General features: G+C 42.6%; 2 protein-coding genes across 2 annotated transcripts; one reads left to right on the forward strand and one right to left on the reverse strand.

The window, feature by feature from the left end:
- Nucleotides 1–6,828: 6,828 nt before the first annotated feature.
- LOC121995533 (serine/threonine-protein kinase-like protein At1g28390) lies at nt 6,829–8,304 on the forward strand. Its single transcript, XM_042549254.1, has one exon. The coding sequence runs from the start codon at nt 6,951–6,953 to the stop codon at nt 8,007–8,009; it is 1,059 nt and encodes a 352-aa protein (XP_042405188.1). The 5' UTR covers nt 6,829–6,950; the 3' UTR covers nt 8,010–8,304.
- A 2,953-nt stretch (nt 8,305–11,257) lies between these two features.
- LOC121995534 (cyclin-D3-1-like) lies at nt 11,258–13,356 on the reverse strand. Its single transcript, XM_042549255.1, has 6 exons — nt 12,752–13,356; nt 12,309–12,395; nt 12,139–12,237; nt 11,838–12,039; nt 11,624–11,745; nt 11,258–11,548 (listed from the first exon to the last, which is right to left on the reverse strand). The coding sequence occupies exons 1-6, from the start codon at nt 13,049–13,051 to the stop codon at nt 11,351–11,353; spliced, it is 1,008 nt and encodes a 335-aa protein (XP_042405189.1). The 5' UTR covers nt 13,052–13,356; the 3' UTR covers nt 11,258–11,350.
- Nucleotides 13,357–25,153: the final 11,797 nt, after the last annotated feature.

Raw genomic sequence — 25,153 nt, forward strand, 5'->3', positions numbered from 1 at the left:
CGATCCCTTTCCCGATAGTGATCGGGACGGGAAAAATCCCGAACCTTCGGGTCGGGAAAATGTCGGGTCAAGATATTTTCGGGTCGGAAATGGGATGGGATTCGGGAAGGGTCGGGATTTTCGGGAATTTTTCCAACCCTATCGCCTGCATCCTTTTCAAGGCTCAGACTCCCACAACTCGAACATAGTTAGGATCAAGATCCTCCCAACTACGATACCAACCTCCTTTCTCATAAGGGTCGAGTACATATCATATCACATGTATCCTTTTCAGGGCCCAAACTCCCTTGACTTGGAATTAGTCCAAGTTGAGATCCTCCTGGCTGCGATATCAACCTCCCCTTCGCACAAGAGTAGAGCATATATCATATCATCCGCGTCCTTTTCAGGGCCTAGACTCCCCCAACTCAGACATAATCGGGATCGAGATCCTCCTGACTACGATATCATCCTCCCCTTTAGAAGGGTCGAGGGCATATCATATCCCCTACATCCTTTTCAGGGCCTAGACTCCCCAACTCGAACACAGTCTGGGTCAAAATCCTCCCGACTGTGATAATAACCTCCTCTTCTCATAAGGGTCGAGGGCATATTGTATCGCCTGTATCCTTTTAAGGGCCTAGACTTCCCTGATTTGGATATAGTTAGGATTGAGATCCTCTTAGCTACAATATCAGCTACCTCTTCTCACATGGGTCGAACACATATCGTATTACCCGCATTCTTTTTAGGGCCCACTCTCTTCCTGACTCAAATATAATCGGAATTGAGCTCATATATGTCTGTAAGCCTCCCTTAAGCAAGATGCCAATAAGTCTCTCCCTGACTTCGCAGATACATGGGAGTTACGGATCGAGCACAATGCCATATATGCCTATAAGCATCCCCTGAGCAAAATGTTGGTAAGTCTCTCTCTGACTCCGTTGATATTTGGGAGTCACAAATCGAGCACGATGCTATATATTCTGATAATTCTCCTCTAAGTACCTTTATTATTATCTACTGACTCGGACATAGTCACAGATCGAGTTATTTTCTCTCTAGCTCCGCGGGTACTCGGGAGTCGCAAGATTAACATTATTATTCTCTCCCGACTTAGATATAGTCACTACTAGAAAACAAGGCTTCAGAGACGAAATATTGTATTTTTTAAAAGTCATTTTTCTATCTCTAAAATATGTTTGAAACAGAATATTTCATCTCAAAATTCTATTATTGAAAGCCCCGTTTCTAATTTTGAGACAGAACTATTTCGTCTCTAATTTCATAAATAGATTGAAAAATTATTTATAAATCTATTTTAATTGGACCAAATAAAATTAATTTGGAATACAAATTCCGTCTCTAATTTTATTTTAAATTTGTTATTAGTCTGTCTCAAATTATATAATAAATATAATTTTAATCTGTTTATAAATTTAAATTTTATTTCTAATTTTATTTTAAATTTGTCATTAGTTTATCTCAAATTATATAAAAATATAATTTTAATCTATTTATAAATATATTTATAATTATGTTTATAAATTCATATATAAATTTTATTTCTAATTTTATTTTAAATTTGTCATTAGTTTATCTCAAATTATATAAAAATATAATTTTAATCTATTTATAAATATGTTTATAATTATGTTTATAAATTCATGTATAAATTTTATCTCTAATTTTATTTTAAATCTATTATTTTACCATAAACAATCCCACATTTAAAATAAATTAAAAATATTTAAAACATTCAAAAGTATCATATAATTAAATACTTACATCATCCAATTATTCATATTATCTAACTAATTCTAATCTTTATTTCATTTATCACGACGTTCACATGGACTAAATACTCCTGGATACAAATGATTTGTATATCTCACATCTTGAATCATCTTACTCACCATCTCCTTGAGGTTTTCTTTCTTTGTCTACCTTCCTCCATTAATTTTTTTTCCCTTTGTCTACCTTTCTTAATAAGTTTTTCTTCCCTCTACCTAATTTCTGTGATAACTGAGTTCCAATTTATTTTGGCTTTCAATAATTTCTTTCTCCATCCTCTTGCTAATAGCACGCATGTCTTTAATTTCTTACAATAGTTCTTTGTTCTTCTTATTGGTGCACATTTCATTGGAGCTTCCATTGTATGATCTTCCAAAGTGTTGATTGCATTCAAATTCATACACCCCTTCCCTTATATTGGTCACCCACCACATCACACTATGACATGAGATTGAATGAAGGATGACTAGAGTGATCATCAATATTTTATCTCTCTCTATATTGTTCCCGTCCATATTATAATAACTTATATTAGTTTAATAAATATAAAAGTAAACAAGTGAAATGTCAATATGATATAATAAAAATTAATGAATAATTAACTATGTTAACTTGCACTGACTTGGGCCGATTTGTTGTCCACAAACTCTCTGATACCTCACTTTCTTTTATGCATTCGTTCAAAAACCTCAAATCCATCCACTTCTTGTCCCATGTAACATATGTCAACATATAACAAATCATATAAGATATATTGAATTTAAATCTAAATATAAAAATTTAATAAATGAGATATGTAAATTATTGAAATAAACACATAAAAAAGAGGTTTACCATCTTCTCATGGTATGCTTCAAAAAAAAATTGAACCCTTGATATAAATAAAATAAGAGAACTTTATAACATTAAATTCAAAAATTATAATTTTATTCTTATCTAATCATTCACATATATTTAAAAGATTATTTGTACTAATTAAGCACCTTCCATATTTTTAAAATCAATAATAACATTTGAAGTTTAAGGTCGGGCATATATCTCTATATATAAAATACTAAAAAGAACAATAAAATTTGAATGTTGAATATTAGAACAAAGAAGGGGCTCATCATCGGACCCCATTGAAATGAGAGTTCCTAACCGAAGATAAACGAACTGTTTGGAAGATCATGATTTTTGTAGCCATTAAATAATTATATAATAATACCTTTGTGATGTTACCTACTACTAGAATTCTAGTAAAGTGCAGTATGCCTTTATAATTATTACCATAATTGTCAAAGGTGGGGGAGTTGAAAAAATAATATTAGTTTGTAAATTAGAGATGAATTTCTAACTAAAAACTGAATCTTTTCTTCAACTAGAGTGATTGGTATTGACCTCAAGGCAGGTTGTACATCCACCTTGTAGATTCGATTCACCTTTTCTATTTATCAAGATTTGAATGGAAGAAGATAGCCTGTCACAACAAGAGAAAGAAAGAAGAAATTAGGAATTACCTTATGAGAAAGAGTCACAGACAGTCGACAAGATACACAAAGTTGGCGAGATACACAAAGTCGGTAAGATACACCTTCTAAGAGAGTAGCAAACAAACCACTAAATTGGCGAGATAGAGAAAGCAACATACGAACCACGAAATCGTCGACATAGAGAGAGCAACAGACGCGGTAGAAGACCATAAAGTCGTCGAGATAGAGAGAGCAACATATGCTATAGATTGTGGCATAAGGCGAAACACTCGTCCTCAGCGCTCCCATCGTACCCGACCCAAGACCATCACGAGGGAAGTAAATCGTAGTATCCAAGCGAGCATGTGACGGAGAGGGTGTAATACGAAGATAGGAGATTTATTCCTCAGCTGCTCTGAGGATCGACCTTACGATCTCATTGTGACAACATCCGTCGTATACCAACTCGGATGACCCGCAGGGTCAACATACGTTATAGATGAACCATGAAGTCGGCGAGATAGTGAGCAGCAAACAAACACAAAGTTGGCGAGAACAAAAATGCAAAAGAAAAGAGGGATTTTTGGCGAGATAGAGAGCAACAGACAAACACAAAGTCGGCGAGAAAGAAAACGCAAAAGAAAAGAGGGATTTAGGATAGGGTTTTAATTTATTTAAATAAAATAAGATATTAATAATTAAATAAAATTCTTTATAATTTATATAAATTAAAAATAGAACGTATTTCTATTTAAAAATTTATAAACAAACTTTTTTGACAAATAAGTTTCCATATCTGTTTCCAATCTATGTTTATTTTTATTTATAAAACCTTATTTTATAAATTGGTTTTAAGTTTGGTTTAAATTTAGTTTCAAATATTTTTTATATATTATATTTTATTTAAGTGTACCATATTAGTGTCTGAAGCCCTATTTTCTTGTAGTGAATTATGTATTGAGTTATTCTCTCTTCGGTTCCACGAATATTTAAGAGTCGCGAGTTCAAGATTATTATCCTCTTCTGACTTTGACATAGTCGCTGATTGAGTTATTCTCTCTTCGACTCTGAGTATACTAGGGTGTTGAGAGATCGACCATTATTAATCTCTCCTGACTCAAATGTAGTTATGGATAGAGTTATTATCTCTCTGATTCCACGATACTCGAGAGTCTTTAGATTGACCTTATTATTATTCTCTCCCGACTCGAGTATAATCGCGGATCGAGTTATTTTCTTTCAAGGCTCCATGAATACTCGGGAGTCGCGAGATAAACATTATTATTCTCTCCCGATTTGTGTATAGTTGTGGATCAAGTTATTTTCTCTTTGACTCTGCGTGTACTTGGGAGTCGGGAGTTCAATCATTATTATTCTCTCCCGACTTGGGCATAGTCGTGGATCAAGCTATTATCGCTCTGATTTCGTAGGCATTAGATCGACCTTATTATTATTATCTCCCAATTCGGATATAGTCGCAGATCGAATTATTCTGTCGCCGACTCTGTGGATACTCAGGAGTCGTGAGATCGACATTATTATTTTCTCCTAACTTGGACAGTCATAGATCGAGTTATTCTCTCTCCGGCTCCACGGGTACTCGAGAGTCACAAGATCAACATTATTATTCTCTCAACTTGGACATAATTGTGGATTGAGTTATTCACTCTCCGGGCCCACGAGTACTCATGAGTCGTGAGCGATCTTATTATTCTCAACCACATGGGCCCGGACGACCGTTGAACAAAATATTTGTCCAGTAAATTGGCCTACATCCTCCTTCGACTCAGTTAAAGAGGTTGCTTGTGATAAGAAGATAAGGGTCTGTGGCGAGACCTTGACCTGGTCAACAGGAAAGTCATGAGGTAAGTTCAAAGCTCGGTCAATCTAGCCTCCCCGTGGAATGCCCTTTGACATGGTCAACACAATGTCTATGTGGTATATCCCTTGACTTGGTCAATATAAAGCTTACAAGACACACCTTAATGCCCCTTTTAATGATGTTTAATGCTCCTTAATACCCTTTAATGCTCCTTCAATGCTCATGAATGAGTTTTATTGAAGATTGGAACTTCTCCTTATATGAGAGAGGAAGGCAAAACCTCCCTGCTAATTTAGGCATCGGAGTGGTCCTTCTGCGTCTCCCGACAAACCTTTTGATGTTTATTACTTTCGGTAGAAAATTGTCGTGCTACAAGAAAAAATATGAGGAAGCCTTGACGTCATTGTTCTTGATACCGGGATAGATTTCTGTCACTGCATATCGTTGTGAGATTTTTGGATCGATGCCTAAGTAGATTTCTACTGCCACATCATCGTGGTGAAATATTCAAATCGGATCAAAGGAGTTCAATATTCTTTTGCACGTACATGTTGGTAAAGGACGATGACATTCGCCCCTAATATCCCGCCAACTTATCCCAAAATCAACACAAGTAATTTCTTCTGCACGTACATAACTTTAGAGATGTTTGTACAAGACATGGAGCAAAGTGGCATACAGAGGGGCTAGCTGTCACAGGAGATTAATAGATGCATGCAGGGTGCAGCAGCATTAATTAGCTCTTGGACATCGACCATGGTTTGATGCATTGGAGTTCTAGTTAGGGATAAGTATTCCGTTAAAATTGAATCCAATTAATTTTTGATAAAAAATCAAATAAATTGAACATAATTTTTTATAAAACTAAACAAACAGAATTAAACCAACAAAACTAAACAAATTGAACAAATCGATTTTTTCTAAAAATACAATTTGACTTAATAAAAATTTAGTTCATTTAAAAATTTAGTTATTCAATCTATTCAATTCGATCAGTTTAACCGATTTATTCGAAACTTTTATTCATCCTTAGTTCTAGTCAGCTCTATGCAAGAGTCGGTACCTTTAAGAAGTTAGAAATGCTACTGGGAGGGCGAGAGGTGGGAATGCGAGCTGTTCCAGCATTTGCTGCATGCCTAACTCAACGCTAGCTAGCTGTTGCAGCTAGCGGCCGCCAATCAGGGTAAAATAATGCGAATCAAAGCGGGAAGAAGAAGCTCCCGCACTACGACTACCGTGTGTACGTAAGAATTAAGATAGCCAGAGTCCGGTTTGGTTGATGGCGCGCGCCGAGGAGAGCCCAACACGAGGATAACTTTGAAAGCTGTCTCTGGACCAATCGGATCTGTTGGCTTTGACTCGTGCAACTGTAACATATGCAAGGTGAACAATTGCCAGCTCGTGAAAGATCAGTGGCCGAGAGACACAACGGAACATGTGCATGCACAAAGACGCTGATGAAAGCGTCGTGTACAGGTGAAATTAAATACGACTAAATCCGAATCCAAGTATTAGGTATACATCGAACTCAATCGAACTGATCAATTGGATAAATGTGAATATGTTTGAGTAAAAACGAAAAACGAAAAACAAAACAAACAAACAAATAATAAAATAAGATAAATTTACTCATTCAACGCATCGAAGGGCAGGATCTACGAATGCGTTTTCGACACCCAATTCGTAGATTGACAATCAGGCGCGGGTCCCACGAGTGGGTGGGTGGGACTGGGAGAGAGGTGTTAATTAAGTTAATCAGTTAGTTGGTGGCACATCGATTGATTAGTGGGAACACAAAAAGTTAATTAACAGACATCCCTCCGCCTACGCCGGCGGCTCCTCTGTTATATTTCCTACTCTCTTCCGATCCATCTTTCAGCTGCACAGTGTCCATCGGCACAGGGATGAGGCTTTCCGTCATCGCCTGTTGCATCGCGCGGCGTGGAGACGAGGGAGAGAGGGAGGAAGCGGGGGGAGAGAAGAAACAGTACAGGGTGTTCACGTACGAGGAGATCGAAGTCGCCACTTCGGGCTTCTCTGCTTCCGCCCTCCTCGGCCGCGGCAGCCACGGGTCCGTCTTCCTTGCCTCTCTCGACGGCGGCCGACTTCTTTCCGCTGCCAAGGTCCCCTCCCACTCCTCTCTCCAGTTCGATTCCTCCTCCGCCACCGACGCGGAGATCGAACTCCTCTCCTCCCTCCCCCGCACTCCTCTGTTCGTCAACCTCGTCGGCGCCACCTCCTCCGCCCCTCGCATCGCAGTCGTCGACTTCATGCCGCGTGGCTCTCTCCACGATCTTCTCCATCATCCTCAGCGTCCGCCTCCGCCCTTCCCCATCCGCATCCGCCTCGCCCGCCTCTCCGCCGCCGCCCTCGCCCGGCTCCACTCCCTCCGCGTCGCCCACCGCGACGTCAAGCCCGCCAACCTCCTGCTCGGCGCCGACGGCTTGCCTCGGCTCGCTGACTTCGGCCTCGCCGTCCGCATACCTGCCCCCGTCGGTGCCATTGCCGCTTCTCTGCCTCCGCCGGCTGGCACCATGGGCTACCTCGACCCCGCCTACGTCCGCCCGGAACACGTCGGCGACAAGACTGACGTGTACAGCTTCGGCGTCGTCCTCCTCGAGATCCTCAGTGGGCGGGAAGCAATTGACGTGGAGTACAGCCCGCCTTCGCTGGTGGACTGGGCGGCGCCGCTGGTGGCGGAGGGAAGGTTCGGGGAGCTGTGGGATCCGCGAGCCGCGCCAGCAGGGAAGAGGGAGGAGGAAGCGGCGAAGGCGGTAGCTGAGGTGGCGAGCAAGTGCGTGGCGGCGGAAGCGGGGCGTAGGCCGTCGATGGCGGAGGTGGCGGCGGCGCTCCAGGCGGTGGAGTCGCGCAAGGGGCTGCAGCGCCGGGTAAGGTGGGGCCCGGGGAGGAAGGAAAAGAGGTCCCACGGCAAAGGGAGAGTGTCCAACGTGGCTAGGTCGTAGCGACTCGCTCATCATTCCTCATCGATGAAAATACGTGGCGTTCACGTGAGACGCGGGACGACAAGTTTACAGACAGACACAGTGCTTATCGGTTCGTATATCATAATAACAATCCAGTCGTCGATGTCTAGGGCCCCGCAAGGCGACAATTCAACTGGTGAGGCTTTAAGACTAACTGTTGATTGATAGGAAGAAGAACAAACAGCAGCACTGATTCCAATTCCTCGATAGACATGCCGATCAGAAAGAGTTCTTTTAGGGGCTGAAGCGGGAGAAATATTAAAAATTTTTGTTATATCATACCTATCTATCAAAATATACTAAATCATATTAATTTTATATTATATTAAAAAATATGATATAATATCATATTAAAATTTTTAATATCGATACCGTTATAATATTTATCCTAAAATTTTTGATATATAATACTGACATTAAAATTTTATTTTAAATAGTATATGATACGGTGTGTTGTGAATGGACCCAATGATCAATATTACATGACAATTAAAGTCAAGATAAGATAGTAGTCAAATCTTAATAAGATGGTATCAGAGTCAGAGTGTATGTAGTTGAACGAGTCATCCTTGCCCCGGGCTCAACTCCTCATTCCTCAACTCTAAGTCTCTTAGTAAGAAGTTGGTCGGCTCTATAGTCGGTCTGGCTTAAGAGTTTTGATGCTCCATTTTAATGTTAAAAGCGTCCAGCATATAGTTGGTCAGTCCTATAGCTGGAGGGACTTATAGGGCTCAGTTCTCTCCATTCCACAAGCATGTCTCTCAGTATACAGCTGATCGACCTATAGTGCCGGTCGGACAGGAGATACTTAACGCTCTATTCAGTGCCAAAACACAAAATAAACTCGGTTGGACAAAGATCAGGTCGAATGTCTATGGCTTAGCCCCCATCCTTCAGAGGTATTCTCCCAGCACACAACAAGAGTAATTTTCTAGTATACAGTCGATCAACCCAAGTACCGGTCGGACTTACAGAGCATAGTTCCCTACTTCACAGTGCGAGGACACTTAGTATATAGCTGCTTGGCCTAAGGGATCGACCAAATTTATGAGACTAAACTTCCCATTACTCATGTGTCAGGCACACATCATAGAGTCGGTCGGATATAAGTTCAGTCGGATCACTTTCAAAAGACAGCATTGTCAAAGAATCACAATAATCTATAGAGAACAATAACTATTTATCAGGAAATATTTCTCTATACCTGTAATAGAATTTTCCTATGAGTGTGGCTATACATGTTCTAGCCTCTGAGAGTAAATAATCTCAAATGTTTTATTTATTGTCTAAATTACAAAGACTATTCCTATATATGTAATGGAAGATTCCTCGGAAGATGACTATACATTTTCTAGACTATATATTTTCCATTATCTGACATCTTCTGACAGTAAATATTCTTTGTCATTTCATTATTACGGAGATTATGAAAGATGGTATAAAAAAGGATCATCTTCATTGGCAAGTTACACTTTTAATTTGCAATACATTTTACAGACTCTATATAATGCATCCGTATTTACTGTTCATCTTCTCCACTTTTCGTTTAGCTACCTTATTGACTTGAGCATCGAAATATCTACGTCAGAATCTTTTCCTTGATTCTCGCTTAACATTCTCCTTAACTCTCTCTTTGGTATGTGCAAGAAAAAAAGGAGGTGCCAAAAGTCCTTTTCCCTCCAAGTTAAAGTCTTCTTATGACCAACAATAGAACCACATGTCCAGTGCACCATTTCTACCTCCTCCAAATAGGATCAGTATGAAATTTAACACTACTGAAATTTTGATATACGATATTGGTATAATTTTATTTGTATACCAAGAGTATACTATATAAAGATTTTTTTTTTATAATTTTAATATACCACCATTAGACCGAACGGTTTGGTGGCTGATTACCTATGTTACTAGATTCGAATCTTTATGCGTATTTTTGGACTGCTTTGCCATTGGCCTACCTTACAAAAGAAACAAATATTTGCTTTATTAAGATGATTTTTAAATCGAATGACCAAAATATGAATTAATTTAAGCAATTCGCTGAAAACATGGATAAGTGAACAAGCACCTTAACAAAGGGCGATAAGGGACCAAATTCAAATTAGGTGGACCATGCGAATAGGACCATCTTAATCACTTTTTATACTACAAGAAAAAAACAAGCATTAAAGAATCCCAAAATTTATTAAAAATCAAGGACCACAATCTAATTGGAGCCCTAGGCGTATGCATGTGAGCTAGGTTAAGTCGAACACTCCAAGCGAATCCATCCCGAAAACAAATTTCTTGTGACAAAATTTTAGTACCATGGTGACATTATTGTTCATCTATGACTCACAATATTCCTTATGATTTCATGAACCGTACTAAAAGTCATACGGTTTTATTTTACTCCTAGACTACTTTATTCACTAGAAATGGTCCCTCAACTTTCATTTTAGAGAACCCTTCATTGAACCCTCCATGCCCTAAGAACTGTGCAGCACGCAGTGCCTTTGATTCATTGTGTGTAGCCAGCTCGATTCCACTTCATTCGAGTGTAAAATATAGTAACACAGGTTAAAAATTGATGCCTCCCACTACCTCTCTGTCGAACACTATCACTGCACTCGACCTAATCCAGATAAAGCCAAAACAATGGCGAGCACAGTGATTCCATGTGACCACCTTTAAATGAAGTCCATCTCAGTGGCTGCCAACCAGCCTCTCATGGACATTATCAAGTCCAAATGCCAGAAGGAACTTCAAAGGGCATGGCCATTGATGGATTGAACCTCTGTCACCAGATGCTTAGCAATGGCTAAACAAAACCACTCATCTCTTTCAGTACTGCTATTGTATAATATCCTTAAACTGAAACTTCGAAGAGAGGTCCACCTGCAGTCCCACACCACCTAATATGATGATAGGCACTACAAAAGCCAAAAATTGAATTCTTAGCAGCAATAAATAAGGAAATATTTAATGTTTTATGGTGCTTTCATGTTTTCCTCTTCTTCTTTTTTTCTGAATGCACTATTCACTTTTGATCCTCTCAATAATTTGATTCCTGGTTTCATCTTGAGAAGAACAAGTAATACATTATTGCTCTCTAGCAACTTTCCTTGGAAGCATTTCTGATCTTTTACAACATGTCTGATTCTTGTATTTGTTTTTTCTCTCTCTCTCTTTGAAGATCTTTGTTTCTTGTTTTCTTGGCTAGACTCTGAAAACAGCAAAATCCTCCCTTACCAAACCAAAATACAGTTGTTGAAAGAACCAATCAACACCTCTCAAGAGTTCTTAGAGAGGTTAACACAAAAGCTTTGTCTTTATGTTCATTATCTGCTTATTTTCCTCCTTTTGCTGGCCGGAGATGAGACGACAATTGTATCGTCACTCTTGTTGCTCAGGCAAGCAGCATCCAGCACCCCAAATGGGCTTCGAGGCACATAGGATATCGAGGAGCTAACATTACCTGATTGACTTGTCATCAGCACTTTGTCTTTGATCACTTGGAAGCATTTCAGCACCTCTTCCTGCGATATTCGCAACAAACTAATCCTGCACTCTTCGTATCAAAATGTGCCTTAGTTCAAGGAAAAAGAATTCACCTTTGCTACGTGGGAACAACAAGTCAAGGTGCTCTCGACATTTACAATCTCAGTTTCTTCCAAAACAATCAGCGCAATGGCAGCAGCGATCACCGAAGGTCTGAATGCTAAGAAATCAATACCTGCATCAAGTGGCTTGACTCTTAAATCATCGAACACAAACTCTTCTGATGAATCAGATTGTAAAATTTACTTCTTCAAGGAAGAAATGTACCTCGAATAGTGCTCAACATGAGTTCAACAGACCGCGAGAGCAATAGCTCGGAAGGCACATTGCCACCATTGAGTTTGTGAAAGAAAAAATCTATGAACGAGAAAGGAGTCACAATTTGCATCCTCCATTTTAGGGTACTCAGCACCTGAAGCTCCATTCTCTGGATGGTTTTAGCTTCAAACAAAAACTTTGCCTCGCCGACCTGTTCCACACAATTCAAAGGCAGCTAAAACAAAGAGGTTTTTTTGTTTCAAAGAAGATTACATGGTAGATTTCTACTACTTTTCATTCATTGTTCCACCTGTAGATCCAAAATCAATGGGACTTCAGTTTCCTCCATCTTGGCAGCTAAAGATAGGCAGGCCAAAGCTAGAAGTTGCATCATCCAAGATTTGCCTTGCTAAAGATGACAATTTACATTTACCTTAAGATTAGAATTGATAAAATAATTGAATGACTAATGATTCTTACTGGAAGCTCATAGGCACTGAGGAACCGATCCAAATAGTTGACACATAAACAGGCACTCAGTGGTCCAAATTTATAGTAAGCATGAACCTGTTCATCATTCACAAAATCTGTCGATTCATAACTGAGAACAAAAGCACAACAAAAAAGAAGAGATCAAAGAGGAAAGAGGGCGTAAACGACAGCTTAAGCATGCAGATATCAGAATACTAAGAATGAAAAATGCATCCTCTAAATTTACAGTCATAAGAAAATTTATTTGGGTCAAATAACCGAAATAAGATATACAAGTAGAGTTGGGAATCTCGAAGTAACAGATCGTTTAAAAAAATTGAAGTAAAGATAAAATAATGCAAGGGGAGGAGGAAGTAGACAGAACAAAAATGGGGATTTCTTACTTCTTCACTCTCTGATTTAAGAAAAAGAATGAAGCAGGGAAAATTCACCTTCCACATCCAATCAATAGTCCCTTCCCTGACGGCGAGGTCTAATGTTCCGGAGCGCAGCCGCTCGCCGTAGTCCTCCCTGGGAAGGTGCTCCATCTCCCTCTCGATCAACAAGCTCAAACACTCATCTGACTGCAGTGGGAAATCCATGAAGCAATCTCTCCCAAAATCGCGCCTTTTTAATTCAGGAGCCCAACTAGGGCTACGCCTGCCCTCCTCCTCCTCGTCAAATCCCAGGATACTGTCGTTGCCCTCGGCGCAGAAGAGAATGGACGGGGCGTAGTCAAAGCTTGGACCCATGGCGCAGTGAGATGGATGTAGATGAACTTGTGCACCAAGAGAGCAGTGAAAACTCCGCCCGATGGGCAAAATGCCTCTCCTCTTCCTCCCCTCCTTCAAAGGCGGCTCCTTTCCGCATACAAAACCAGTCGTACCTTACTAGGGCTCCAATGGTGAGGCAGAGAGGAAGAGGAGAGGAGAGAGGGCTCACTGTTGCATAGAGAGGAAAGTAAAGGTTTTGTAGTGCGTGTGTGCATGAGAGAGACAAAATGGTTATAAAAATAAGGCTCCAAATCCAACTGCGGGGGCTTCATCTTGCATGCCATGGCGCTTAAGGGGGTAATGATGCTGAATGGCAGGGAGATGATGATATGATAATTGATTGATGGCCAAAATTTTGGGTGATTAGATTTTGTAAGATCTTGTTGACAAAATAATAGAGGAACACTTCAAAGGAGTCACCTTTGGCTGGGGTTCCTATCATTCACATTAGGGGCCAACACTAAAGCAAGATGTTGGCTTTTGTGGATTGAACAAGAATCAACCATGAACATGGGGAATTACATGATTTTAAGAAATGAAATAAAATGATTAGGAAAGGCAAAATATGAAATAAATTTTATATTTATTAAAACTATTGAACAGGGAAACAGCTCAGCACCACCACTGCCCTACCCTCCCCTCTTGGGTAGTCAAACAGGCTTAAACAGAGGGAAAGGGAAACGTTTCTTTCGATGGACCTTTTGAGAAAAGATGAGAGTATTTATGGAAAGAAACGTGTAAATTTTAACATCTCATCATTTAATGAATATAAATATAGAGATAAATATTCAATTAATATAAATAAAAAAATATAGAATTCAATCCGAATCTACTCATTGTCATCCAGACCATTTACCTTAAAAGACTGTTAATTTATTCTTTTATTTCTGTTTTTATTTGTGATTTGTGAATCAATTTACAGATTTATCCTATCCTGGTAATTCCTTGCATAATTTTGGTACTTCATTTTTTTCATATACTTCTTTTAAATGAATAAAAGTTTTGTAATTTAGTTAAATGTTATAATTTATCTATGATATATAAATATTTAAATTAACTGAATTAGAAAATGACAAATTGATTATAGTACCTTCCGTGCTAAATTTTATACCATTTTAATTGTCCAAATTAATTTAGGTTAGGATAAAAAAAAATCATAATTTTATTCCCAACAAGACCATCATTAATTCATATGATATTATTTACTTTAGTCTAAATTCTCATAATTTATTTTTAAACTTTATCTAGAAGTCTCGCATGAATACAGATATCTTCCCTATGTTAGATCATTTTTTTAATGTATTTTTAATTTGGAAGTTTAATTATTTCCAATTATTTGCACCATGTAATTTGTTATTTTTTTTATTTCTAGGTTATGATAATTTTATCCTGTCGGGAAACTGAGAAGACGGACCTGTCGACGTGACGTGTCTGGAAGGTTGACCGCATCTCCATGACCCGGATGGTAAGCTGTCTTCTGTGTTGACCGAGTCATCAAAAGTCCTCCAGTCAACAATCCCTGCATCCAGTGACCGGGTAGCCCCGATCTCTGGTACCTCGGTGCTCGAGGCGAATTTCACAAGTATATAAGCAGCAGAATACTAATAACAGAATAGTGAAATAAATGCAGGAAAAGTACGGTAACGTACCCTGGCCCGGGGGGGGGCGCCCTCGGATGGATCGGTGAGCTGGTCGTGGTGCTGATCAAGTCATCGTGTGACGACATGAGATCTAATGCAGCAAGGGTCCCATGAGACGGCTCGTAGGCCGGATATGATAGCGGCTCGTAGGCCGGCACACGACACGCAGGCCGGATAATACGAATGACTCACAAGCATAATAATGGCTGCCGGAGGTGACGGCGCTGGACGCCGGAGGTGCTGGACGCCGGAGGCGCCGGCTGCCGGAGGCGCTAGCCGCCGGAGGCGCTGGCCGCCAAAGGCGCTGTGGCGGTGCTGGAAGAAGCGGCACCTGCTGCCGGAGACGCCGCCGGGAGAGGAGGTGGCGCTGGACGGCGGTAGAAGCTGCGGTGGTCGCTACACACAACGGCGGTGGCCGCAGGACTCGGCAGCTGGACGCTGTGGCTATGAGTGGCGCTGCGAGGAGCGGCGACGACCGTTGTAGGCAGCGGTGGTGGCTGCTAGACCCGACGACGGCGACTGCTGGACTCAACGGTGGTCGTTGGACTCAGCGGCGACCGCTAGACTCGCCGGTAACTGCTGGAGGATGCGGCGACGACCGCGAGGGGAGGCAGCGGCGGCGAGAAGAGGAGGTGGCGGAGTTACCCTCTATGTAAACCTCTATGGTGGTGTCCGGGCACGGGGAAGCCAACGCCGAAGAAAGCTTTCGGCTAGAGGAGAAGCAGCGCCTCTGTTCCGGCGGGCAGCAACTGGTGAAGGAGGAGAGGAGTGGTCGGTCCATCCTGCGGCGACGTCGAGAGGAGGAGTCCGACAGCAGAGTCGCGGGGAGGAGGAGGAGAGGAGAAAAGGCGGCGGTCGGTGGTCAGCGTCGGCTCCGGCGAAGGGCTTGGGAAGGGCCTCCTCTTTCCTCCTGGCGGCGGTGAACCTTCCTCCCATTGCTACGTGAACAATGCCATCCTTTAAACACAAACCCTACCTATGTCAAATGACCAAAGTGCCCTTCCCCCTTCATCTCTTAACCGGATCACAAGCCTCTCCTTCAAGTCTAGTCGAAGGAGACGTGGGTCCAACTGATTGGACAGTCTATTTGCCAAGGCTGACTCACTCTTGATAACAGAGTGAAATCGCTGAACCTCTCGCATAATGCCATGCTTGCGGCCGCTATAGTGATGGGGGCGCCCGAGAGATGATGGCTATGCCGAGCAAACGGTATGACAAGTGGGCGATACCGAACTAGTGACCGAGAAATAGTGCGGTCCAGGTAATGGAGATAATACTGATCAGGTTGAAAGACGAGCGATCGAGCGCGTAATCAAAAAGATGTCGATCAGGCAATCGAAAAAATGCCAATTGAGTAAACGAGAGAGCGCCAAGCGAGAGAAGGTAGCGATGTCGAACGAACTGTGAGAAATAATACCAAATCAACCATCGAACCGATGTCGAGCAAGCAGCAGAACGTCAAGCGAGCGACGAAAAATGGTAGTCGACAGAACGACATGCGAGGTGCCGAGTAGACCGAGCGAACGGGCGATGCTGAGAGGTCGACCAAGAAGGGGTCGATCAAGCGGCCAGAAGGATGTCGATCGGCTGAATAGATGTCGGGGCGGACGATGCCGAGCGGACGCATCACATGTGAACTGATTGGAAGTGTAGCCCTGAAAATAAAGGCACACGAACGCGAAAATCTTTAGCCGAGCGAGCATAGAGAACGTGAGATATCCTTGTCCGAAACCAATGGACCTACCCTCGACTGCGATCATTAAAGATGTTCGACCCCGAATGGGTGATATAGGAGATCTGATGAGCTAACCCGAGCCCAATGACGACCACTCGACCCCGAACGGGGGAGATAGAATATATGATAGTGACAATCGCTAGACCCCGAACGTGGGAGATAGAATATCTGATAAGCTAGTCCGAGACCAGTGAAGACACTCAACCCCGAACGGGGGAGATAGAAGATCTGATAAGCTGGTCCGAGATCAGTGAAGGCGCTTAACCCCGAACGGGGGAGATAGAAGATCCGATAAGCTGGTCCGCGACTAATGACGACCACTCAACCCCGAATGGGGGAGATAAAATATATATGATAGTGACAATCGCTCGACCCCGAACAGAGAAGATAGAATATCTGATAAGCTGGTCTGAGACCAGCGAAGACCACGCGACCCCGAACGGGGGAGATAGAAGATCCGATAAGCTGGTCCGAGACTAGTGAAGACGCTCAACCCCGAACGGGGGAGATAGAAGATCCAATAAGCTGGTCCGAGACCAGTGACGACCACTCAATCCCGAACGGGGGAGATAGAATATATGATAGTGACAATCGCTCGACACCGAACGGGGGAGATAGAATATCTGATAAGCTGGTGTGAGACCAGCGAAGACCACACGACCCCGAACGGGAGAGATAGATGCTCTGATAAGTCGATCCGAGACTAGTAATAATCGCTCAACCCCGAACGGGGGAGATGAAATAAGTGATAAGCTGGTCCGTGAAGACGGGGGTTTAACGTCGCCGCTCGACGGTCTTCAAGCCGAGTTTTTTATAGTCGTCGGTTCGACTTTAGAGTTTAACGTTGCCGCTCGATGGTCTTCAAGCCGGGGTTTTTATAGTCGTCGGTTCGACTCTAGAGTTTAACGTCGCCGTTCGACGGTCTTCAAGCCGGGGTTTTTATAGTCGCCGGTTCGACTCTAGAGTTTAACGTCGCCGCTCGACGGTCTTCAAGCCGGGGTTTTTATAGTCGCCGGTTCGACTCTAAAATTTAACGTCGCTGCTCGATGGTCTTCAAGCCGGGGTTTTTATAGTCGTCGGTTCGACTCTAGAGTTTAACGTCGCCACTCGACGGTCTTCAAGCCGGGGTTTTTATAGTCGTCGGTTCGACTCTAGAACATAACGTCGCCGCTCGACGGTCTTCAAGCCGGGGTTTTTATAGTCGTCGGTTCGACTCTAGAGTTTAACGTCGCCGTTCGACGGTCTTCAAGCCAGGGTTTTTATAGTCGTCGGTTCGACTCTAAGATTTAACGTCGCAGCTCGACGGTTTTCAAGCCGGGGTTTTTATAGTCGTCGGTTCGACCCTAAAGACCGTCGAGCAGCGACGTTAAATCTTAGAGTCGAACCGACGACTATAAAAACCCCGGCTTGAAGACCGTCGAGCAGCGACGTTAAATCTTAGAGTCGAACCGACGACTATAAAAACCCTGGCTTGAAGACCGTCGAGCGGCGATGTTAAACTCTATTTTCGAACCGGCGACTATAAAAACCCCAGCTTGAAGACCGTCGAGCGACGACGTTAAACTCTAGAGTCGAACCGACGACTATAAAAACCCCGGCTTGAAGACCATCGAGCGGCGTTAAACTCTTAAAACCGTCGGGCGGCGACGTTAAACTCTAGAGTCGAATCAGCACCTGAAGACCGTCGATCGGCGACGTTAAACTCTAGAGTCGAACCGGCGACTATAAAAATCCCGGCTTGAAGACCGTAGAGCGGCAACGTTAAACTCTAGAGTCGAACCGACGACTATAAAAACCCCGGCTTGAAGACCGTCGAACGGCGACGTTAAACTCTAGAGTCGAACCGGCGACTATAAAAACCCCGGCTTGAAGACCATCGAGCGGCGACGTTAAACTCTAGAGTCGAACCGGCGACTATAAAAACTCCGGCTTGAAGACCGTCGAGCGGGGACGTTAAACCCCCGTCTTCACGGACCAGCTTATCACTTATTTCATGTCCCCCGTTCGGGGTTGAGCGATTATTACTAGTCTCAGATCGACTTATCAGAGCATCTATCTCTCCCGTTCGGGGTCGCGTGGTCTTCGCTGGTCTCAGACCAGCTTATCAGATATTCTATCTCCCCCGTTCGGGGTCGTGCGATTGTCACTATCATATATTCTATCTCTCCCCGTTCGGGATTGAGTGGTCATCACTGGTCTCGGACCAGCTTATTGGATCTTCTATCTCCCCCGTTCGGGGTTGAGCATCTTCACTGGTCTCGGACCAGCTTATCGGATCTTCTATCTCCCCCGTTCGGGGTCGCGTGGTCTTCGATGGTCTCAGACCAGCTTATCAGATATTCTATCTCCCCCGTTCGGGGTCGAGCGATTGTCACTATCATATATATTCTATCTCCCCCGTTCGGAGTTGAGTGGTCGTCATTAGTCGCGGACCAGCTTATCGGATCTTCTATCTCCCCCGTTCGGGGTTGAGCGTTTTCACTAGTCTCGGACCAGCTTATCGGATCTTCTATCTCCCCCGTTCGGGGGTTGAGTGTCTTCACTGGTCTCGGACCAGCTTATCAGATATTCTATCTCCCACGTTCGGGGTCGAGTGATTATCACTATCATATATTCTATCTCCCCCGTTCGGGGTCGAGTGGTCGTCATTGGGCTCGGGTCAGCTCATCAGATCTCCTATATCACCCATTCAGGGTCGAACATCTTTAATGATCGCAGTCGAGGGTAGGTCCACTGGTTTCGGACAAGGATATCTCACATGCTCTATGCCGGCTCGGCTAAAGATTTTCGCGTTCGTGCGCCTTTATTTCCAGGGCTACGCTTCCGATCAGTTCACATGTGATGCGTCCGCTCGGCATCGTCCGCCCCGACATCTATTCAGCCGATCGACATCCTTCTGGCCGCTTGATCGACCCCTTCTCGGTTGACCTCTCAGCATCGCCCGTTCGCTCGGTCTACTCGGCACATCGCATGTCGTTCTGTCGACTACCATTTTTCGTCGCTCGCTTGACGTTCTGCCGCTTGCTCGACATCAGTTCGATGGTTGATTTGGTATTATTTCTCACAGTTCGTTCGACATCGCTACCGTCTCTCGCTTGGCGCTCTCTCGTTTACTCGATTGACATTTTTTCGATTGCCTGATCGACATCTTTTTGATTGCGCGCTCGATCGCTCGTCTTTCAACCTGATCAGTATTATCTCCATTGCCTGGACCGCACTATTTCTCGGTCACTAGTTCGGTATCGCCCACTTGTCCGACCGTTTGCTCGGCATAGCCATCATCTCTCGGGCGACCCCATCACTATAGCGGCCGCAAGCAGGGCATTATGCGAAAGGTTCAGCGATTTGACTCTGTTATCAAGAGTGATTCAACCTTGGCAAATAGACTGTCCAGTCAGTCGGACTCACGCCTCCTTCGACTAGATTTGAAGGAGAGGCTTGTGATCCGGTTAAGAGATGAAGGGGGAAGGGCACTTTGGTCATTTGACATAGGTAGGGTTTGTGTTTAAAGGATGATACTGTTCACGTAGCAATAGAAGGAAGGTTCACCGCCGCCAGGAGGAAAGAGGAGGCCCTTCCCAAGCCCTTCGCCGGAGCCGGCGCTGACCGCCGCCTTTTCTCCTCTCCTCCTCCCCGCGACTTCGCTGTCGGACTCCTCCTCTCGACGTCGCCGCAGGATGGACCGACCACTCCTCTCCTCCTTCACCAGTTGCTGCCCGCCGGAACAGAGGCGCTGCTTCTCCTCTAGCCGAAAGCTTCCTTCGGCGTTGGCTTCCCCGTGCCCGGACACCACCGTAGAGGTTTACACAGAGGGTAACTCCGCCACCTCCTCTTCTCGCCGCCGCTGCCTCCCCTCGCGGTCGTCGCCGCATCCTCTAGCAGTTACCGGCGAGTCTAGCGGTCGCCGCTGAGTCCAGCGACCACCGCTGAGTCCAGCAGTCGCCGTCGCCGGGTTTAGCAGCCACCACCGCTGCCTACAACGGTCGTCGCCGCTCCTCTCAGCGCCACTCACAGCCACAGCGTCCAGCTGCCGAGTCCGGCGGCCACCGCCGTTGTGTGTAGCGACCACCGTAGCTTCTCCCTCCGTCCAGCGCCACCTCCTCTCCCGGCGGCGTCTCCGACAGCAGGTGCCGCTTCTTCCAACAGCGCCACAGCGCCTTCGGCGGCCAGCGCCTCCGGCGTCCAGCGCCGTCACCTCCGACAGCCACTGCCACAGCCACCGACACCTTCGGGCAGCCATCATCACCCTCCGAGCAGTTGTCATCTGACGGACTCAGGTTTGCTTATTCCGGTCTTCGCGCCAAGATTATGTTCGGCTTGTGAGCCGATGTTGATCCGACCATTGTGTCGTTGTATTTCATTCTTCGCACCATTATTATGCTTGTGAGTTATTCGTATTATCCAGCCTGCGTGCCGTGTGCCGACCTACGAGCCGCTATCATATCCGGCCTACGAGCCGTCTCATGGGACCCTTGCTGCATTAGATCTCATGTCGTCACACGATGACTCGATCAGCACCACGACCAGCTCACCGATCCATCCGAGGGCGCTCCCCCGGGGCCAGGGTATGTTACCGTGCTTTTCCTGCATTTATTTCACTATTCTGTTATTAGTATTCAGCTGCTTATATACTTGTGGAATTCGCCTCGAGCACTGAGGTACCAGAGATCGGGGCTACCCGGTCACTGGATGCAGGGATTGTTGACTGGAGGACTTTTGATGACTCGGTCAACACAGAAGACAGCTTACCATCCGGGTCATGGAGATGCGGTCAACCTTCCAGACACGTCACACTGGCAGGTCCGTCTTCTCAGCTTCCCGACAGGATCACATCACAAATTGAAATGGCCAAAATAAAATGGGTCCTTAACCTGATTTATAAATTTGCTCGAGAGATATATTGATCCTCTTCAAAAGTCAAAGAGATAAAAAGTCGGGGATGTGACGATCTCATCTATAGATTTCGTTCGGACCTATAACACAAACTACGTTAGTACCAAACCAAGAAAGGGGTCCCTAGTACTGGCTTTCTAAAGCTCAAGTCAATCACCGACGATGGAATATAAGGCGAAGCAACAAAGAAGACTATAGCGTAAATAATGAATATCGCATACCTCCATCGATGCTTGGATCCTCCCTTTATATAGAGCTCCTGTAACACGCGTGCACGCTCCCCAATCTGAGCACGCTTTTCAAAATTTTTCCTGAAAAGGCTTGTCAGTAAAGTGTCCCTAACATAGTACCTTAACGGACCGAGCATATCTCTGAAATAACAGTGGAAGCTTTCGTCGTACGATCTTCTGGCTGCCCATGCTTGGTGTCGGCGGTACCAACTCCCAAAAGGATGTCGATGGATATCAGAGAGAATATGCTGCTAGGCCGAATGGGGTTGGCTGCTAGGCTGAGCAAGCTGACCGCTCGCCTGGAACTTCGCTGTTCCTTTATCTAGCCCACTCGGCTGGAACTTGACCGTGCTTTTGCCACGCCCGCTTAGCCGTACTCCACTTTGTTTGTGCCACATACTGCTGTCAGGTCAAGCAAGGTAGTCGCTCAGCCGAAGGTCTACTCTGCTTTGTCAAGTCCTGTTGCGTGACCGAGCGGGGTAGCCGCTCGGCATAAGTTGAGTTTTTTACCAAAGCCGAAACCTGCTGCCCAACCGAGCGAGGTAGCCACTCGACCGAAGTTAGGCTCTGCTAATACCGAAACCTGCTGCCAGGCCGAGCGAGGTAGCTGCTCGGCCCGACTTCTGCACATCGTCTCTTCCTCCATTCGGCGTCCAATAATCCATTGAGTGTCGGTCATCTGACATCTCCTTGTGTCGGACGCGGGATCGGACCGAAACCTTCTCTGGTTGGGGCATACTTCGCACAACCGGTCAATACTATCAGCACATTGACCGTCTTAATTTTGATCTCCAACGTGACCACAAGATGAAGTTCCTCATCATCACCGCATCATATATTTTTCAAAAGAAAATTAAAACTAAAAAGTATTAAGGTAAAAAATGGATAAATTGTTTTTAGTGTTTCTATATATAATTCACGTAGTACAATGATCCAATTTACATTTTTTCCATTTTGCAATTAAGAAAATAAAATATCTAAAACGACACGAGTGTTGGCTATTTTCTTTAATTATTTTGTCGTAAATAAATGAATTAAATCCATTAATATGACATGACTAGAAACTAATTTCCCTGTCATAATCAATTGTTTGTTCCTGAAGAATTCGATTAACTTCGTGTCGGATCTTGCAGTATAATATGCAATTAAACTAGTCGGTGCAAATTGATATTAAATGCCTAAATATATGATATATATATAATTAAATCCATTTGTTGTTTATATACTGATGCGGTGGAGATAATCAGCTGACTTAGAATTTAAGTCAAATTGAGCTCGGGTAAGTTAAATCGAGCTCAAGTCAAGACAAGTCAAGCTCGAGTCAGGTCAAGTCGAGCTTGGGCCACGTCAACCCCTGCTAGAAGACTTTAATCAAATTCGTCTGAGTCACGTCTGAGTTTGGTCCGTCCTAATTTGAAATTTTGATTTGATAGGGGGTTATTGGTGGCATTGAGGCGTGTCTTTTGAAAAATCAGGATCATTTTTCATTTTCTATTTTAAGGTAATTAGTTGCAACATTCAAGTTATTTTACTCTCTTTAATATTTGTTTTCGCCTTTCATTTTTCTACCCTTTGTTCAAGGTCTCACTTGAACATTTTGGTCTTGTTAGCTTGTAATAAAATTCCAGAAATCGATCTAGCTACGTACAGAAACAAGCTTAATTTTGTGTTAATTATGATCAAATTATTTTGTTCAATTCCAAAATAATATTAATTTGTTTTAGAGTTTTTGTACGACTTGCAGCAGTGCATAAACTGTATATCTATATAGTTTTGCATGAAATGTATTAAAACGGAACCAGTAAACCAGTTTTTAAAATACTTAAATTATTTATTATATTTTATTAAACTATGTACTCGCCATTTTATGTTGATCCTTAAATTAATTCGGCTAGAAAAAAATTTCAATCAATTAATTTTTTAAAAATCGAATTGATATCTTTCTGCGCTTAATCTATTGATAGACCTCAAAATAATATAAAACTAATTACTATATGTTAATCTAATTTTCCTAATTGTAAAAATACTATTAAATATCAATTTAATCTAATATATTGAGAACAATGATTGATATTAGGTCAAATTGATATTTAATAATATTTTTATAATCTGAAAAACTAGACGAACATATAGAAACTAATTTTATATCATTCTGATATCTCTAGATTCATCAGTCGATTTTGATTGAAATTGACTGATGAATTTTCAAATAGAATGAAATCAATTCGACTGGAAAAAAAAAATTAATCGACTAATTTATTTTTCTGATATATGATTTAATAATTTTAAAATTATAATACATGATTTAGATATTTTAAAAATCTTATTGAATTCGATAAATAGCTGATATGAAAATGATTTACATGCATAAACTCAAACAACACGAACATGGTTGAGTTCATGTACGTTAATAGCTAGCTCTACGCACGGAGTAAGGTCCGTATGAACGTAAATGATGATTAAGTGGTCACAAAGCTGACCCTGAGCCAGAACTACCAAGGCCTCTAGCCAGACCTAAAAATATAAAGGGCTCATTCCTATATATATTTCTTATAAAGGGGCTCTTATACATATTTTTTTTCTTTTAGAAATCAAAATTTTCTCATTTCCTCGCTGAATCCTTCACCAAGACCTCCTCACCAAGACCTCTCTCGCCATGATGACTACAAGCTGAGAATTGACTATTTGGCTCTATACCTCTATCCCGAACTCTATTGTGGAGTTGAAAAGATTGGTCAGACACTCAAACAATCAGGCTCGACCTTAGCAAGAACCACCTTTCCAACGAGATTCCAAGTGAGGCCGCTGATCTTCCAGTCCTTAGTGTGTTGGACCTGTCGGTGAATGATTTCCTTGGTGAAATCTCGCCTCCCTCACTTTCCAACGAGATTTCAAATGAGGCCGTTGATTTTTTCCGTTGTGTCCTCCCTTGCCGTGATGAAACTCCTTTGCCAGTAAAGACTCATGCTTTTCATTTTCTTGTTAATCATTTTGTTTCTGTACCTTAATAGCCATGGTTATTGTTTTTATTTGAACTAAATTCCTCCACCTTATTGATAGTGTTGTTCTAAAGAGGTAGATCGATGGTGGTATTTAGTTGCGATCTCATGATTGTGAACTGTATGCTTTCAGTTATAATTTATTTATACTAAGTTTTGAGTTTTATATGAAGTGAAGTATATATGCAATATCCCCCCTCTCTCTTTTTTGGATAAAAGTATTTTAATTCTTAAACATTTTATTAAATATATTGTTTAACTTGCTAAACTTAAAGTAAATATATTTGTGACAAATTTTCTTTCTTCTCTTCCTTCTTTCAAATTCGTATGTTGATGTTAAAAATAAGGATTATAGAGGCAAGTTGATTAAATTATATTTTTTTTATTATATTTTTTCAATTTGGTGTTAGGATTTGATGTTATATTACTTTACTTATCTCTTTACATTTTTGAGTTAAATTGATTACAAATAAAATTATTATTTGTGAAAATTGAATAGCATAGGAATTGGAAAAAAAATTTATATCCATAGTGTGGAATTGATACTTCATTCTTATTTTTATGCTAGAATTGTATAAATTTAT

Source organism: Zingiber officinale, chromosome 6A (genome assembly GCF_018446385.1).
Source record: "Zingiber officinale cultivar Zhangliang chromosome 6A, Zo_v1.1, whole genome shotgun sequence".
Classification (NCBI taxonomy): domain Eukaryota; kingdom Viridiplantae; phylum Streptophyta; class Magnoliopsida; order Zingiberales; family Zingiberaceae; genus Zingiber; species Zingiber officinale.